We start from the raw sequence: 17713 nt of genomic DNA, 5'->3' as shown, positions 1-17713 counted from the left end.
GAGATGAGAGAAACTTCCAGAAAGTCATTCATCAATGCGGCTCTACACCAGTCGAGGCTGGCAGAGTGGCCCGACTGAAGCCTCTTCTCAGGGCAAAACACATGATAGCGTGCTTAAAAAAAAAAAAAAAAAAAAAAAAAAACACCTGAAGGATTCCAGTATGGTGAGAAATAAGATTCTCTGGTCTGATGAGACCAAAACAGAACTTTATGGCCTTTATTAGTTATGTGTGGAGAAAACCAGGCACTGCTCATCACCAGACCAATACAGTCTCAAAGTTGAAGCATGCTGGTTTACTGGTTGCAACTGAAAGAAAGATGAAGAAGGCTGAGTACTGGAATATGCTGGACGAAAATCATCTCCGGAGTGCTCAGGACATCAGACTGAGCTGAAGCTTTACCTTCCAATAAAACAATGACCAAAACCACACAGCTAAAATACCGATGGAGTGGCTTCAGAACGCGACTGTTCTTGAGTGGCCGGCCCAGACCCCAAATTTAAACCCAATTGAGCATCTCCGGAGGGTCCTGAAAATGACTGCCCACCAACGTTCACCATCCAACCTGACAGAACTTGCAGAGAAGATCGCCAAATCCACGTGTGAATAACTTGTTGCGTCATACCCCAAAAAACTGATGGCCATATTAGCTCAAAAGGGTGTGAGCATTTTTTTTAAATAAATAAGCAAAAATTTCAACAATTCCATTTTTTCCCCATCAATGTGGGGCGGTGTATGCACATGAATGAAAAAAATACATATACATTAAAGGGGGAACTGACTTTAGCAACTATCTCATCTATAAAAGAGTGAAAATGTAAGGGTTTCTGAATAGTTTATGTACTCAGTGTATGTAAACACGAAGGAAGCCTAAATATCAGCTATTATCATCTTTGGTGGATGTTGCAGATATCTGCATGTTCTCCCGCTGATTCATTGGTCGCTCTCCACTGTAGTACGGGTCTTAATTGACCAGATGAACAGTTGTCCCCAAAGCTTGAAATTTCTTCTAAGAGACGACATAACGTCATATTTTATGATACTTTCTTTGTGTTGTGTGCAAGTGGCGTTGAACAAAGTACTGTACTGCATATATATTACTGTAGTTCACATTCAGGCCCACTTTTGGTCAATAGATGGCAGACTTGCTGTTTGAAAACTGATTTTCAACCTTCGAAAGTACAGTAGAAGAAGAAAAAAAAAGTGCCCGCCTCCGGCTTTTCCATGCATTGGCGCGCATAGCGTTTCGTGGCCGAGGTTCGCTGCTCCTCCGCGGGCAGCTGCTGGACCGATTCGCTCCGGCGGTTGTGCTGATGTTAATAGCATTATTAACGGCCCTAGAGAGGAGAAGAACATAAACAACTGTCCACATAGCAGGCATGAACACTGTTCGGTCGGGTTCGGTGGCCGGCCCGGTCCAGCAGGGGCTAAAAGAGGCTCTCATGGAGACCCTGACGGCCATCCTGTCTCCGGTTCAAGAAGTACGCGCAGCTGCCGAAGAGCAGATTAAAGTGCTGGAAGTGACGGAAGGTGAGTAGCGGACAGTTGGGGGAGTTCGTTCCCCGAAGGGCCACGGGTGCTGTCTTTTGGGCAACGGCAGTGGGATTGGGGAGGGGGACACCACGCGCCATGCTGACAATCGGTCTTGCCTCTTCGGCTAACACATTAGCGAAGACAAGCCTCGTCTCCGTCGGCTAACACGGAAGCTCCACGTTAACAGCGGTAACTTGGCTTTTAGCTCGCAGGGGAGCAACCTTCCCTATTAGCTTATTTGCTCAAGTCTGTCAATTCTGTCTTCGATGCGTTGATTTGGGAAAAAAAAAAACAACAACAACGTATGGAGGGTGAACAAAAATGCTAACTAATTTAAAGGCGCGGTTGCCATGGGAACCGCGTACTGTCGCTCATGCAGGCTGAAAGCTTCCCAGCTAAAGGTTTGTCTTTGGCTGGGGAGCCTGGGCCGAAACGTGTTTTCCAAAAGAGCGTTGCGTCGTGACGTCACGCACACTTCCGGGTGGCAAATGCATGCGAGTTCAGATGCCACTACTAGTACACAATAAATTGGTTAAACTCTGATTTTTGCCTTTTTTTCCTCTACCGCCCGAGTTTAATAAATAATATTACGCAGGTTTAAGGGCGGCTGTCATTTAGCTTTCAACAGGCAAGTTTATTAAAAAAAAATAAACGTGGAAAATAGACGTAGTTGACATTGACATGATTGAGGGGGTGGCAACGGTGGATCAGCTGGAAAGCGTTGGCCTCACAGTTCTGAGGTCCCGGGCTCAATTGCGGCCCTGCCTTTGTGGAGTTTGCATGTTCTCCCCGTGCCTGCGTGGGTTTTCTCCGGGCACTTAGGTTTCCTCCCACACCCCCAAAAGATGCAACATTAATTGGACACTCTAAATTGCCCCTAGGTGTGATTGTCAGTACGACTGTTTGTCTCTATGTGCCCTGTGATTGGCTGGCAACCAGTTCAGGGTGTACCCTGCCTCCTGCCTTTTGAGAGCTGGGATAGGCTCCAGCACTCGCCATGACTCTTGTGAGGATAAGCGCAAAGAAAATGGATGGATGATTGACGGACTAGGTATTTGTTTGTCGCTCGGATTAGTGGCAGAGACATGCCATTTTGACACTGAACTACATCTCCTACTATAGAGATGCTTGCTAGTAGGCTAGCCGTCTTTTTTACTAAGTTACTCAAAAACAACCAGGAAAACAATTTTAACATTCCTGTGATAAAATGTCTTTCATTAAACCGATGGTGTTTTGCTTCTTAGCTATTTTTTTAGAAGTCTTCCTCAAGGCAGTCTTGCGATTTAATATGTGCAACTATTTAGAACTGGGATAGGCAATTTAGAATCAGAATCCTCTTGAAATGCCAAGCATGTAAAAAAAATACAGCCACACTACTACAACAGACTGCAATTTGATAGAAAAAAATTTAAGACACAAAAGTACAGCAGGCATGAGCATTTCACAGAAACGATCGTTCTGTTACCGAGTCGTTACCCAGCCTGAGAAAACACGGAACCGAAAGTCCGTTTCCCAGATCTCAGGGCTTACTTTTAATAAAATTCGCCCATGTGTGGAATGTAAAACAAATTCTCAACGAAATACAACAATCTGTATAAAACGAACCTACATGAACCCCTTTATTTTTAATGATTAAAACGCCCAGCTTTGTCAGTGTGGTTTACAAACAGTACCGGTTTCCGCTTCTGCGCTACGCATGCGCAAGGTCGAGTTATTCATATCCGGGTCACTCAAACGCTAGTCAAACATGTCGGTTGCTAAGCGTAAAAGACAAAATGCCCATGCCTGCTAAGGCTTTATTCTAAAGTACATGTAAAAACCGGTTCCCATGAGCATTATCAATAGGAACCGAAAAATCGTTTCCCAGGACAAAAATCAACGGAACCGAAAGATCGGTTACCATACTTGCCGAAATCCTCATGCCTGGTACAGTACAAAGAATCACTAAGCATTGAAACGTTTCTGGTAATTTGGTCATGCTGATACTTGTTTTTTCCACGATTGTGAAAATTATGCAGATTCATCTAGTAATTTAGAGCAGTTTAAAGTGATTAGTTGTTTGATCATCTGGAACTGTGTAAATTGTGCCAATGGTGCAGATTGTTTTTAGGTACAAGAGTCACCTGCATTGGCCAACAATTGGTATGTAAATAGTGGAGAGTTGCAAGACTACTCAAGGAAGTGCGCTAATAAAAATTATTAGCCTGAGAGACTTGTGACAACAATGTTAACACAAAATTTTGCAACACTTTCCATGTGAACTTGAAGGTCTCGATGGTTGATAAAGGGCAGTTGGTCAAGCAAAATTATTTGCATTTTCTTTAGTGCTATCAGGACTGCGTACTTCCAAAGCAGATATATGTCAAAAACTCACTTTGATATAAGAACAAAATGTGTATGTCTTTTGTTGAACCAATGTATAGAGCCCGTGCACGTGACGTCATCATTTTCATTGCTCCATATTGCCGGTCAAACATATCTGCTTGACAGTGTGGGAGACATTGAATCGGAGGAGAATATTTACAATACCCGAGACCTGTTGTGCTGTTGGTTGTTACAACAGACGAGACAGATATTCAAAGAGATCATTCCACGGATTACCATCTGAAAAGACCAGAAAATAACGATGGATTTCGGCAATTAAATGTGAGGGATGGTGCCCAACCAAAAGACACACGCCTGTGTTGCGATTGCTTCATTTCATGTAGGAATTATTCTTAATCTCAAATTACAATTATTATTACAAAGTATTTATAATGCCAAATTGGCTCATTTGAGAACAATGGGTGTTAAAAAAAACTATCACGGAGGTTCATGGAGGTTAAGTCTGACCGCAATCGCTTCCGTGTACGTTCGTGGAGACGACTCCATCCTTTCAATCATAGTTAATGAATGTGAGTTTGTGTAAAATCAGGGGTCATTTATTTAAATATTGGTATTTGTATTGAATACTATCTGAAAATATCGATGGATTCTGGGAAAGGTTAATGTGTGGCCGAATGCTTCCTTATTCATGAGCCGTCAACCCGTTACTATGTGGGATTTATTCCTGATTGAGAACAGATCCAGCAACTAAGTATTTGTATGCGTCCAAACTTTTATACGCTCTCAAACCTTTCCGTGTAAATCTCGGCGACTCAGTCACCAGATCCATGTGCAGATCCAGTTGTCCAAGACAAGCGGAAGCGAATTAACAGTCCAGATTCTTACCGGCGAAAACATCGGCATCGGCATTAAATAAGGGTCCTCTATGCAGAGTTTATCAAATTTTTCCACATACCGTCGTTTTTTTTCACCTTCTAAATGTCTAACGGTATCGGACAAAACTCTGGGCGTCATGCTATAAGACAACTTCTTGATCACCACCTCAGTACTGATATTAAAAAGCCTGCCTAATGTATCTCATGTATGAGGATGGTGATAGATGCTACTCTGTTACCGCTGTGCTCAAACAGCAGCCTCAACAAAACGATTGTCACTTGAAATGGGCGGTTACAGTAACAAGCGCTTCACAGCACTTTGCACATGTCCATTGTCTGTGACTGTCACGTTACTTGGGACAGCAATTGAAGCGGACCCTCTAGGCGGGCCCCTCACTTGTCAGCAGGAACATTGTCCACCCCAGCCTCATGTCACTTTGGTCTGAAAGCCGCCGTTTTGATCCTGGTCCCTCTTAATGCGTCAAAACCAGTGTACGGTGTGACTGTAAAACGGAACCTCGCCTGGCAAAACCCAATAAAATGAAGCCGAAGATATAATTTGTCATACATGACATAATAAAAATCCTTGATATTTTATAAGTTTTAAAGACTTTTTGATTTTCTGTATAAGGGGGTTCTAAATACGGTATAAATGTAGCAAATAATTAAAAAAAAAAAAGAGAAGTAGAACATTTTCCTCAACCAGACCAAGACAATAGCAGCAATTATATAACATTGTCTTTCTAATGTGTCTTTTTCCATCCCTCCTATGCACAGAGTTTGGTGTCCACTTGGCAGAACTCACAGTTGATCCTCAAGGAGCACTCGCCATCCGCCAGGTGAGCTGGCTATAAAATAGATTAGTGCCACCAGGATTTGAATTTGAAATGTAAAGTGATCACATTTTCAATAGTTCTATCTCAGTGTAACCTTTCAATGATAACAATTCAACTGGCTATGATTCACTGTCTAAAATTCACTCTTTGTGCCACCAGCCAGGGTTACTTCAGGTCAGAACCGAACACCCAGCCAATCCAGTTCCGCTTTCTTAATATGTGACATCACGTGAGTAAGAAAGCATAACTGCGATTGGCTGGGTGTTCTGCCTGGTGGCACAGACAGTGAATTTTAGATGGCGAATTGTAGCCAGTTGAATTTCAGAATGCGAATTGTAGCAATGATTGAAAATGTGATCACTTTACATTTCAAATTCAAATCCCGGTGGCACTAATATACTTCCATAGTTGTCGTGAAGATTGGCATGCGCTCAAGATCCGAAAGCCTTTCTAATATGAACCAAAAGCACAATCTTTCATGTTCTGTCCGCAGTTAGCATCAGTCATCCTAAAGCAGTATGTTGAAACTCACTGGTGTTCCCACTCAGAGAAGTTCCGGCCCCCCGAAACTTCTGACCAGGTAACCAACCAGACCTCTGCATCATGTCATTAGAAGCCAACAGCTACTCTTACGTCTTTTTCTGCTACCCTCTCCAGGCCAAAGCCGCCATCAGGAGCTTACTGCCTAGTGGCCTGCGCGAATCCATCAGCAAAGTGCGTTCCAGCGTCGCTTACGCCGTGTCCGCCATCGCCCACTGGGACTGGCCCGAGGCCTGGCCGCAGCTTTTCACCCTGCTGATGGAAATGTTGGTCAGCGGCGATGTCAGCGCCGTGCACGGGGCCATGAGGGTCCTAACAGGTACGCTCACAAGAGTGATCACCTGTCAGTCACAGTACTGAGCGAGAGAGAGTACAACAGAAAACAATATTTGATGCTTTCTATATGCCATTCGGTGTCTCGCTTACGTTAAAAAAACAGAAATATATTTTAGGGGTGATGAAAAGCTCGTGTATTTTCATTACTTACTTTCCTCTTGTTACTTTTTTTTTTTTTTTTTTTTTTTTGAGCATTTACTGTGCGTCTCCAGAGTTCACTCGGGAAGTGACAGACACACAAATGCCGCTGGTGGCTCCCGTCATTTTACCAGAGATGTACAAGATCTTCACGATGGCCGAGGTAACCACAGTCAAGACATTTTTTTACCCCCACAAACTTAACAGGCTCTATTTGAGTTTGAATTTGGCTTGGCGTTTCTTAACATGGCAGATGTACGGCATTCGCACCCGTTCCAGAGCCGTGGAGATCTTCACCACCTGTGCCAACCTCATCTGCGCTATTGAGGAACTTGAAAAGGTGAACGCTTATAATAATTCAAAAATCATTCAGTTTTCCTAACTGTATTTTCTGTGTGCTCTTAGGGTGCAGCCAAAGCCTTGATCTTCCCTGTAGTGCAGCAGTTCACTGAAGCATTTGTGCAGGCCCTGCAGATGCCCGACGGACCCTCTTCCGACAGCGGCTTGAAGATGGAGGTCCTCAAGGTGAAAATAAATTGGAATACATGAACGGGGGGTGGTTACAAATGCTGCAATTAACTAATTCGTGCAGCGTTGTCAGAATGTGCCACAAGAAGCCCAGATCAGTTAGCGCCGTACTTTTTCATTTGATTTTCTATTTTTGTTCTAGGGGCATTGTTTTTTTAAGAAACCCCTGACCCGACACATAGGTCAAGGGGTAAATGTACCAATACTGATTTATACCTTTGTACAGCATCAGTATGGATAAAAGTTATTTTAGCTATGCGCGTTGTGTTACGTGGCCCATCACTAGCAGTTAGAGAAGCCACTGGAGGTCTAGCCTAAAAGCCTCCTTTCCGCCTTCATTCAGTCACTGGGTCCAGAGAACATAGGACAGCTTAGGCCACTTTTGGAGCAACATTCTTTGGCCACAGAAGCACATTGTCTGCTGAATTTCAAAGGAGGGTAAATTGTCCTGGCGGTGCACTTTGTGGTCATTATGCTGGCTCAGAGGCTGCTGTGATATCTTGGTTTGCTGGAAAGGAGCTATGAGAGAAGGAAGTTGATATGTGTATTTGATTAATAAGAGGGGCGGGATTGTCAGAACTCTCAGATACAGTTTGTCTCAATTCTTGAGCATTTGGAAGCCATTTGCATTTTTTAAAATTCACTCATTTAACTAGACTCTTCACTGTAATGTCAAATTTGGAAGGTTTTTTTTTAATCTCGTTTTGCTGTATTTTAACAATTGGAATGATTCATGATATTTTTTTATTTTTATTTTGTAGTATGGGATTTATTCTTTGTGTTGTTTTGTAGTAAAGACAAGTTGTTAAAAAAAGTATTTCATTGAAACGTTTGCCAGAGTCAAGAAAAGATGACATTTTTCCCAATAGTTGATTAAAGGTCAAACACATTTTCATTCCAATTGCAACTTAAATGTAATGGTATTCAGTACTTTTTATCGACTACTATTCTAATCTACGTATTTGTTCTGTCAAAAATAAAAATGGTGCATCCCTAGCTACAATATAGACTTTTAGCAATTACATGCTAATAACTTTGCATGGAATACCAATATGGGGATTTATCATTTTTATGAACGAGTTTGACATCTGGTCAAGCAAATGGAGTCCCTCTTACATTTCTTCTACCTTACCAGGTCCAGAAAAGCCGTGCTTTGCTCAGCCAACTGTCCAAGAATGAGATTAATATTTATTTGTATTTTGTGCCCACATTAACTTTTCCTTGCAATGTACAATATACCTGTACTGGGCCCACAAATGAAAAATGCTTTGCATGTCTTGGGCTATGTTTTTTTTTTTAACACAAATGATTATATTTTTTTAATTTATATTTACTTTACTACCACATTAGCATAGGCTAGTAATAGTTGACTCCCACCCAATTTCACCCGTCGGAAATGAACTTCTTCGTAAACCAAGGAGCCCCAGTTTACTTAGTATATCCAAACTGTAAGATTGACATGAATATTTCATCTTCTTGCAGGCGATAACTGCGTTGGTTCAGAACTTTCCAAAGCCCATGGTGTCTTCCATGCAGCAGATCCTGCCCATCGTTTGGAACACGCTGACTGAAAGTGCAGCTTTATATCCTTTGTGGCAACGACATAGTACACGTTCAACAGATACCTGGCTGAATAGCTTGCTTGATATTTGGAAAACCATAATAATATTCATTCATTGGACACGCGACCCATCGGAAAACACTAAGGCTTTTTTTCCCTGAGAAGGTAAGTATGGTAAAAGAAGTCCTGGCTTTTCTGCCAGCTTCAACATCTCAGTAAGGCAATGTTTTCTATTTTTTATTTTACCATTCCTTAGCACCATACATGTTTTACAATCGTTTCTATCTTGAACTTATCCGGGGTTGGGGACGAAAATCCAGACTTCCTTCTTCTCAACCAATTTGTCCAACTTAACCAGGGGTATCCCCAAGTGTTCCCAGGCTAATTGGGAAACACAGTTGCGTAGTATGTCCGGGCACTCCCTTAGCAATAGGAAATTGTGGAATAGCTTTGCTTATATAAGCCTTTAGGAAAGTTGAATGAAAGGTTGAAAACCCTTAACTGACATGCCCACTTATGTCAGAACAGAAGTCAACTACACAGAGGAAGTGGACGATCCTGTCGACTCAGATGGTGAGAATGTGCAGAAGAGGTATATTATCGACCAGAAAGCCTTTTAATTGGCCATTTTGCTGACTTCCAGGTGAAGTCTTGGGCTTTGAGAACCTGGTCTTCAGCATCTTTGATTTTGTGCACACGCTAATGGAGAAGAACAAGTTCAAGAGCACGGTGAAGAAGGCGCTGCCCGAGCTAATTTATTACATCATCCTCTACATGCAGATGACTGAGGACCAGGTGAGACGTGATCTTTGGCGTGACGACGTCACATTGTACTGACCACTTCATCTTCACGCAGATCAAAGTGTGGTCGTCCAACCCTCACCAATTTGTGGAGGACGAGGACGACGACACCCTCTCCTACACTGTGAGGATTTCTGCTCAGGATCTGCTGCTGGTAAGAGGAAACTGAGCTCTTAATAAATGATGGGAACTTGCCGGGTTTCTTCTTGATAAAATCTGAACTCTCATCTCCAGGCGGTTGCTGCCGAGTTCCAGAATGAGAGTGCGGCGGCGTTGGCGGCAGCAGCCACCAGACAGCTCCAAGAGGCGGAGCAGGCCAAAAACAGCGGGAATGAGCACTGGTCAGCCTCTTGTCCACTTGGACAAAATGGTCATCATATGGGTTTTTGTATCGCTATAGTTTTCTTGATCACTACAAACACAAACATGTTACATCAAATTAAAATTGTAAAGTCTGATGTGCAATATCAGATTGCATTTCAAGCGGGCCAGTAGTTAAATCGATCTGGTTCATTATGTTGAATGGTGTTTGAGCTACTACAGTTAAATATATTGAGTGTCGAGGAAGTTGATGCTGGAATACCCAGCATGCCAAGCAGCTTTGTGTAAATAGTTGACTTATTGATTGATTTTATTGTCGATGCTTGATATAAATTATTCCCTGGTAGTTGTACACATTGTGTGTTCATCCATCCTGTTTTATTGTTCACGACTGCTGGTTTATGTATTGGGTGGGTTTCGTCTTTTGATTAGTGACCTGCCTCGGTGTTGCTCACTTGTGCAGTCTAGTTTGTAATCTACATCATTGCCCTTTGAAGTAAAGAATATCATCATCATAACCACAGTTCCTCTAGCTCGACTGCTGTGACAAAAGCATGAGACATACGGTATATAGGAAGCCAACTTGCTCGAACCCGCCTTTATCTGTGCAGTGACATGTCAGAAGAGGCCACGATTGGTCAAACCGAATTTCAATAAGTTTACCCGCACAATCGACGTATTGACCAGATGAGATGGATGAAGTCTTTTTCTGGGGGGGGGGGGCACACAAAATTGATGGCTGGATTTGACAGGCTATTGGATACTGTGGGTGAGATCAGTTTAGAACATGTTCGGAATTGCCACATCTCATCACACCAGTTTGTATGCAATTTTGTGTTCATGGGGGGTACTTAAAAAGATATTAAAGTTAAGGGTCAAAAATTCTGACCACTCTTGTTTGTCTACCAGGTGGAAGATCCATGAGGCCTGCATGTTGGCACTTGGCTCAGTCAAAAGCATAATCACTGAGAACGTGAAAGACGGTCGCATCCAGTTCGACATGCACGGCTTCTTGGCTGGTGTTGTCTTGGCTGACCTAAACCTGGCAAGTGAGTCTGAAACCAAATCCCCATCTGACTTGAAAAAAATACTTTTTATGGCTTTTCCCCCCTTTTTTAAACCAGTATCCCCCTTCTCTTGTCTCACTGTTCTCTCCTCTCGTTCAGCCGTGTCACCGTTCCTCCTTGGCCGTGCTTTATGGGCAGCCAGTCGCTTCACTGCCGCCATGTCGCCTGAACTCATCCAACAGTTTTTGCAGGCCACCGTGAGTGGCCTCCACGACAGCCAGCCGCCATCTGTGCGGGTATCTTCGGTCAGGGCCATCTGGGGGTGAGCTTACGCTACATTTTCATCTTTGCACAAGCAGTGAAATTGTTGTTGAATGCTTCTTAGAGAGAATTTACTCGGCATGGTTTAATTGAAAAAAAAAAAAAACAATTTTTTTCCTCAAACGGCACAATTGATTCTATTTTAACACACAACTCCACTCTGAGACCCAGAGCTACATCAGACGATTCGGCGACTTGAAACATCCCTATAATAACATTAATGGTTCATTTAATGAGGAATGTGTACATTTTATACTCCAGATATTGTGACCAGCTGAAGTTGTCTGAGAACACGCATATCCTGCAGCCCTTCCTGCCCAGCATCCTGGAGGGGCTGGTCCAGCTGGCCACGCAGTTCAACTCTGAGGTGCTGGCGCTGGTCATGGAGACACTCTGTATCGTTTGCACTTTCGACCCAGCCTTCACTACTAGCGCCGAGAACAAGATCTGCCCCCTCACTATCGCGGTGTTCCTCAAATACAGCAACGGTACGGCTCCTCCGACACTCACTTCTAATGGTTAAAGACAGATCGGAACATTAAGAGCAGAAGTACTGCTAGATATGAGGTTAATCGGTCGTTTTGCTCTCCTCAGACCCGGTGGTGGCTTCCCTTGCGCAGGGCATCTTCAAGGAACTGTCCCAGATCGAAGGCTGTCAGGGACCCATGCAGATACGGCTCATCCCCACGCTGGTCAGCATTATGCAGGCCCCTACTGACAAAATCCCGACTGGACTGTGTGCTGTAAGTTAGGAAGAGGTACCATAATGCAACTAAGTAGAAGAATTTTCATTCTTTAAAAATTCTTTCCATGATAATAATCTTCACTGTTAAATATGAAGTTCTATGTTTAAACAAGAGTCAAGCTGGCATTGTCAAATATCCAGGAGAATAGTTAATATCAGAAGGAATAGTCTTTTTTTTTTCTTGGTATAATGTCATAACATTCTGAGGAAAAAAGTTTTTTTTTAAATGTCAAATTATGAAGAAAAACAATTTCATTTGAAGAAAAAAGATTAACATGGGGATAAATCATCATTTTCCGAGAACATTTTTTTATATAAGGGGAAACACTTTATAAGAATAAAAACTTTTTTTAGCTTAATACTTTGAGGGAGTCATCATTTTATTTGAGTAGGTCATAAAACTGTGGGGTAAAAAAAAAGTCTTATATTGTTGTGTACATTACAGACAGCCATCGACACACTAACCACGGTTGTGCGCAACACCAAACCGCCTCTTTCCGAGATGCTGGTGTGCCAGGCATTCCCCGTAATGGCACAGTGCACTTTACGCACTGACGACAATACTGTCATGCAGGTAAAAAACGCAGGGTTTCAAGCTGGCGAGATGTTGGCCCGGTGCGAGCAATGTGTCCTTTTTCCTTTTGCAGAACGGCGGCGAGTGTTTGCGGGCCTACGTTTCAGTCGCCTTGGAGCAGATTGCCCAGTGGCGTGACGACCAAGGGAACAGCGGCGTGTGGTATGTCATGCAGGTGGTAAACCTGTTGCTGGACCCCAGGACCTCGGAGTTCACCGCCATCTTCGTTGGAAGGCTGGTTTCCACGCTCATCTCCCGGGCTGGCACACAGCTCGGCGAACAGCTGGACCAAATTCTGCGAGCCATCCTGAGCAAAATGCAGCAAGCGGAGACTCTGAGCGTCATGCAGGTAGGCAAAGAATGCCGGTTTGACGGATAACGCAATAGAGGTGGGGGAGGGTGGCGCACATTCAGCTCCGTTCCAAATTCAAAATAACCAGTATAGAGCTTGTGCACGTGACGTCACCATTTTCACACCGCCATATTGCTGGTCAAACAGAGCTGCTCCACATTGTGGGAGACATTGAACCAGAGGAGAATATTTACAATACCCGAGACCTGTTGTACTATTGGTTGTCACAATAGATGAGACAGATATTCAAAGAGATCATTCTATGGAATACCAGCTGAAAAGACCAGAAAATATCGATGGATTTCAGCAATTAAACATGATGGATGGTGCCCAACCAAAATACGCACATGCCTGTGTAGCAATTGCTTCATTTCAGGTAGGAACTATTTTTCTCAATCTCAAATTACCAAGAAGTATTTGGAATACCAAATTGGGTCATTTGAGAACAATGCATCTGGAAAAAAAAACTGTCTGTCCCAGAGGTTTACGGAGATCAAGTGTGGCCGCAATCGCTTCCGTGTACGTTCCGTGGAGACGACTCCGTGTCCCCCCCCCCCCCAAGCATAGTTAATGAATGTGAGTTTGTGTAAATCTAGGGTTGATTTATTTAAATATTGGTATTTGTATTGAATACTAGCTGAAAAGATAGATTGCCGTAAATGTGTTGCCGAACGCTTCCGCGTTCACCAGCCGTCAAAACCGTCACTATGTGGGATTTATTCCTGATTGAGAACAGATCCAGCAACAAAGTATTTGTATGTGTCCAGACTTTTATACGCTTACAAACTTTTCTGTGTAAATCTCGACGACTTACTCACCAGATCCATGTGTAGATCCAGTTGTCCAAGACAAGCGGAAACGAAATGAGCAGTCCAATTTCTTATCGGCGAAAACATCGACTTTGGTATTAAATACGGATCCTCTATGCCAAGTTTATCTAATTTTTCCACGTACCTTCGTTTATTTTCACCTTCTAAATGTTTAACGTTATTGGACAAGACTCTGGGTGTCGTGTTATGAGACATATTTCCGTGTCATCCCCAAGCAACTTAGCATTGAAAAATGCTTTGTTAGACAATTGTTAGGCAATATTGCGAGGTAAACAAAAGTCACGTGATTTTATGACGTAGGTGCACGAGCTGTATAGTATATTCACTATTTCAGTTGAAACAGCACCCACAAAAAATATATCTTGAAAAGAATGGAATCGAGATAAAGCCATATTGTCCCAGTCCCATAATACAAGTTTAATTTGGGAGTACATACAGTTAGAGTACAGGTCAAAATTGTTTGAGCATGTTATATATAAATATATATTTTTTTAACACAAATATGACATGATATGCAGGTTGAAAAGACATCAGCGAAGTGTTTTGAAATCACTTTGCAAAAGCCGAACCGATGAAATAATGGATGTTTTCTCCTTGGGCTTGCTTTCGCTCCCTCTGCAGTCTCTTATTATGGTATTTGCCCACCTGGTTCATTCTCAACTGGAGCCCCTGTTGGACTTCCTCTGCAGTCTCCCCGGCCCCACGGGTAAACCCGCGCTGGAATTCGTCATGACCGAGTGGATGAGCAGGCAGCATCTCTTCTATGGACAGTACGAGGGTAAAGTCAGGTCAGGCCCACTTCTTTTGTTTTTAATTAGAACAACTTGGAATTCAAAAAGTATCACAAAACTGGTTATGTTCCACTTCGGAGGTTCTGTCGCAATTATTTTGTCTCCAAAATAAAAATATATTTGCTGCATATTTATGTCACGTTGCCTTCCTTCCAGCACGGTGGCTCTTTGTAAGCTGCTGCAGTACAGTCTCAACACAGATGACAAGCGTCTTCAGGACATCATGGTGAAGGGAGAAGAGATATACAACCCCGCGGAAGGAATCCGGACTCGCTCCAAATCAGCCAAGAGTGAGATGCCAAACGATCTTTTGTTTTTCTTCTGCATAAAGCAAAAGATTGGATTTGTCACTTGGCTTTTCCTTGGGTGTGATTTGAATGCTATCCCGCCTCCCTGGCAGATCCGGAGCGCTGGACCAATATTCCTTTGCTGGTGAAAATTTTTAAACTGATCATCAATGAGCTGTCGACTGTCGTGGAGGCCAACGCCAGCCGTGCCAACCCAGCCGACTGGAGCCAAGGTGACCAGCAAGACTTGTGGTCAGCCGATTTTAAAACAATTCGCCTGCCTCGTGGCTATTCATTCTTTAGCTGGTTTAGTCTGGTTCTAATTACGTTTTACCTCCATACAGTCAGTTCACAACCAGTTATTTCAAGACACTTTAAATTCGGCACAGATCAAGAATTACGCGACAAATGCAAGGGAAGAACTTCCTTAGCGGAAGAAACCTCAAACCATGCCAAGACTCAGTGTGAGTCTGCCTTCAAGAGTGATAGAAGTGAGGGATAGTGAGGACAGATCGAGTGATAAGATTTCAGCAGGGATGAGGTAGCAGCATTAATTGGACACTAAATTGCTCCTAGGTGTGATTATGAGTGTGGCTGTGTGCCCTGCGATTGGCTGCCAACCACTTCAGGGTGTACCCTGACTCCTGCCCATTGACAGCTGGGATAGGCTCCAGGACTCCCCGCGACCCTCATGAGGGTAAGCAGCAAAGAAAATAGACGGACAGACTGCTAATGTAATACTTTGGGTATCCCAAAAGTCGCTAAACACCTCCTTTTTACTATTGTTTGTTATCATTTGGACAGATGTGACATCATCAGCATTTGACAGTGAAGGCTTTACACTTTTTATAAGTATATCATTCCCTTGACAGTTAGTTGGAAAATCTGAAAAGGCATGTGCGAGGAAGGCAATCTGCAATCCTGACTCAGTTACACCAGTCCCGTCTGGAGGAATGGGGCGGAAGCTTGTGGAAGGTTAACCAAAGCATTTGACCCGAGACATGCAGTTGAAAGGAAATGCTACTCGATACGAAGGAAATGTTTGTAAACTTTTGACCGCGAAGGAAATCATGTAAAATCTCATAATTGTGGCATTTAAAATAAAATAATTTTGGTGATCCTAACTGACTTGAAACCGGCGAGGTTTCAGATCGTGATGTTTTTGCGCAGTGTATGTAAACTTCTGGCTTCAAATGCCCTTCCTGTTAGTCACATAAACAGTGCACTCCCGGTTCTGCTCAAACAAAAAACGAGTTAAAAACACCAGCTGCAAAGCTAAACTAAACCCAAAGCACATATCATTAAATGTATTATATTTGGACTAAATTACATTTTGAGTAAATGCTAAGTACTAAATGTACTGCATTGGAGTGACTAACAATATTTGTATTAAGTGTTATTTATATCTGTGTAAACAGAAGAAGAGTGTAAACACAGCCATAAGCGATGTATCACCAGAAATCTCCACGGAACTAGAGAGTTCAAAATAAAAACATTTATAAACATTCAGTTGGGCTGTTGGCGTCATCGCGGCCTTTGTCACAGTTTTGTGTCTGGTCTCAGATTCCAGCAGCATGTGTGAGGAGGAGGAGGAAGAAGGCGATGAGGACGATGATGATGAAGGGCTGGCAGGGCAGCTGATATCAGATCTCATTGGCTCCAACAAATATGGTACACGGTCACATTGCCCTTGTTGCATATTCCTTTGAGGCGGACTTGAACTAAAACAACATCCACCATTTTGTTCCGACTTCCAGACGATGACTATTATGATGACGACGATGAGGACGATCCCGATGCCTTAAACGATCCCTTAGATCAAATTGACCTGCAGGTACACCCATGAACATTAAAGTTGTTGTTTTTTTTTAATCCCACATTCCACCTTTTCAACTCAACGCAGTGTGCCTTTTTTTTGTCTACGACTTCACTGCACCGCTTGACATTTTTTCCCCCATTTCTTTACCTAGGCATACCTGACCGACTTCCTGACCCAGTTTTCTCAGCAGCCGTGCTACAGCATGTTCTCAGGTCACCTCAACAACAACGAGAGACAAACGCTGCAGTCTATTGGCCTCTAGCCCCTCTGTCCTGCTGATCCCTGCTCTACTTCCCTTTTTCCTGTTGCCTCATCACCAACACACACAGCATCAATTTCCCAGGGAGGAAGAATGCTGATTTTGTGCAAAATGGCAGAGGGAAGAGATGGACACGCGCTAAACTGCGGCGCCCTGGTTCTCCACGCCTATAAAGGACTTTGTCCCGGTGACACTTTAGAGACTGAATGGAAACCACAAATGTGTTTGTGGGAGTGAGGGGGGGGTGTCAAGGGTTTCACGGTGCGCCAGGTGAGCCGTGACATGTGTACCGTTTTCCAATTTCTCTTTATAATGCTGCCTGTTTTACATGAGCGAGACATCCATTGAAAAATCACTTCCAACAGACACTGAAGAAGAAAAAACAACTTCCTGTGCTTTTGAAAAGTGGAATAATTATTGGAGGCCTTATTCTCCCAGGAAATATTGACTGTTAATGATTATAATGCAATGTAAAGCTCTTAGTCCAATTATGTCTCGCCATTACTGGTGGTTGTCTTTTTTTCTCCCCCCCAGCGGTGAATTTTCACTGTTATCATGGTGATACCCAGACTTGTCGTTTCTTCCGTGTTCACAAAAATACAGGTATTAAAAAACATTTCTAAATAAAAGTCTGAACAGACAGTTTCCGCGTGTGATTTACTTCTAGACTTCAATATGCTGTTTTTGCTCTTTTAGTTTTTTTTTTCACATTCTTGCATAAAGGTGGGGCAGAGGGTGTTTAATCAAATACGTATTCAGAAATAAGCACACAAGATTTATTTGGTTGTCTCATTTGACACTTGGCTGGGTGAAGAGGCCCTCAAGAGACACAACTTGTGGTATACAATCCTTTTAATTCTATTTCCAATACTTAAGTTCCTCAACTAGGATTTATATATATATAAATAAATCCCAATTTATTATTATTGTTGTACT

General features: G+C 42.9%; 1 protein-coding gene across 1 annotated transcript; it reads left to right on the top strand.

Annotated features, from left to right (window-relative positions):
* The first annotated feature begins 1360 nt into the window (after positions 1-1360).
* ipo9 (importin 9) lies at positions 1361-17399 on the top strand. The gene is given in 24 exon segments (XM_061833345.1): positions 1361-1528; positions 5509-5570; positions 6061-6147; positions 6225-6426; positions 6656-6744; positions 6835-6921; positions 6987-7106; positions 8592-8682; positions 9157-9243; positions 9314-9465; positions 9527-9625; positions 9706-9812; positions 10702-10841; positions 10959-11121; positions 11382-11608; positions 11715-11863; positions 12311-12439; positions 12513-12788; positions 14243-14409; positions 14569-14702; positions 14813-14932; positions 16263-16370; positions 16457-16533; positions 16670-17399. Coding segments are annotated over 24 exon segments (3135 nt in total). The 5' UTR covers positions 1361-1377; the 3' UTR covers positions 16781-17399.
* The last annotated feature ends 314 nt before the right edge of the window (positions 17400-17713 follow it).

The sequence above is a fragment of the Syngnathoides biaculeatus genome, chromosome 10, assembly GCF_019802595.1.
Source record: "Syngnathoides biaculeatus isolate LvHL_M chromosome 10, ASM1980259v1, whole genome shotgun sequence".
Lineage (NCBI taxonomy): Eukaryota > Metazoa > Chordata > Actinopteri > Syngnathiformes > Syngnathidae > Syngnathoides > Syngnathoides biaculeatus.
This window is presented reverse-complemented; position numbering and strand designations above follow the sequence as displayed.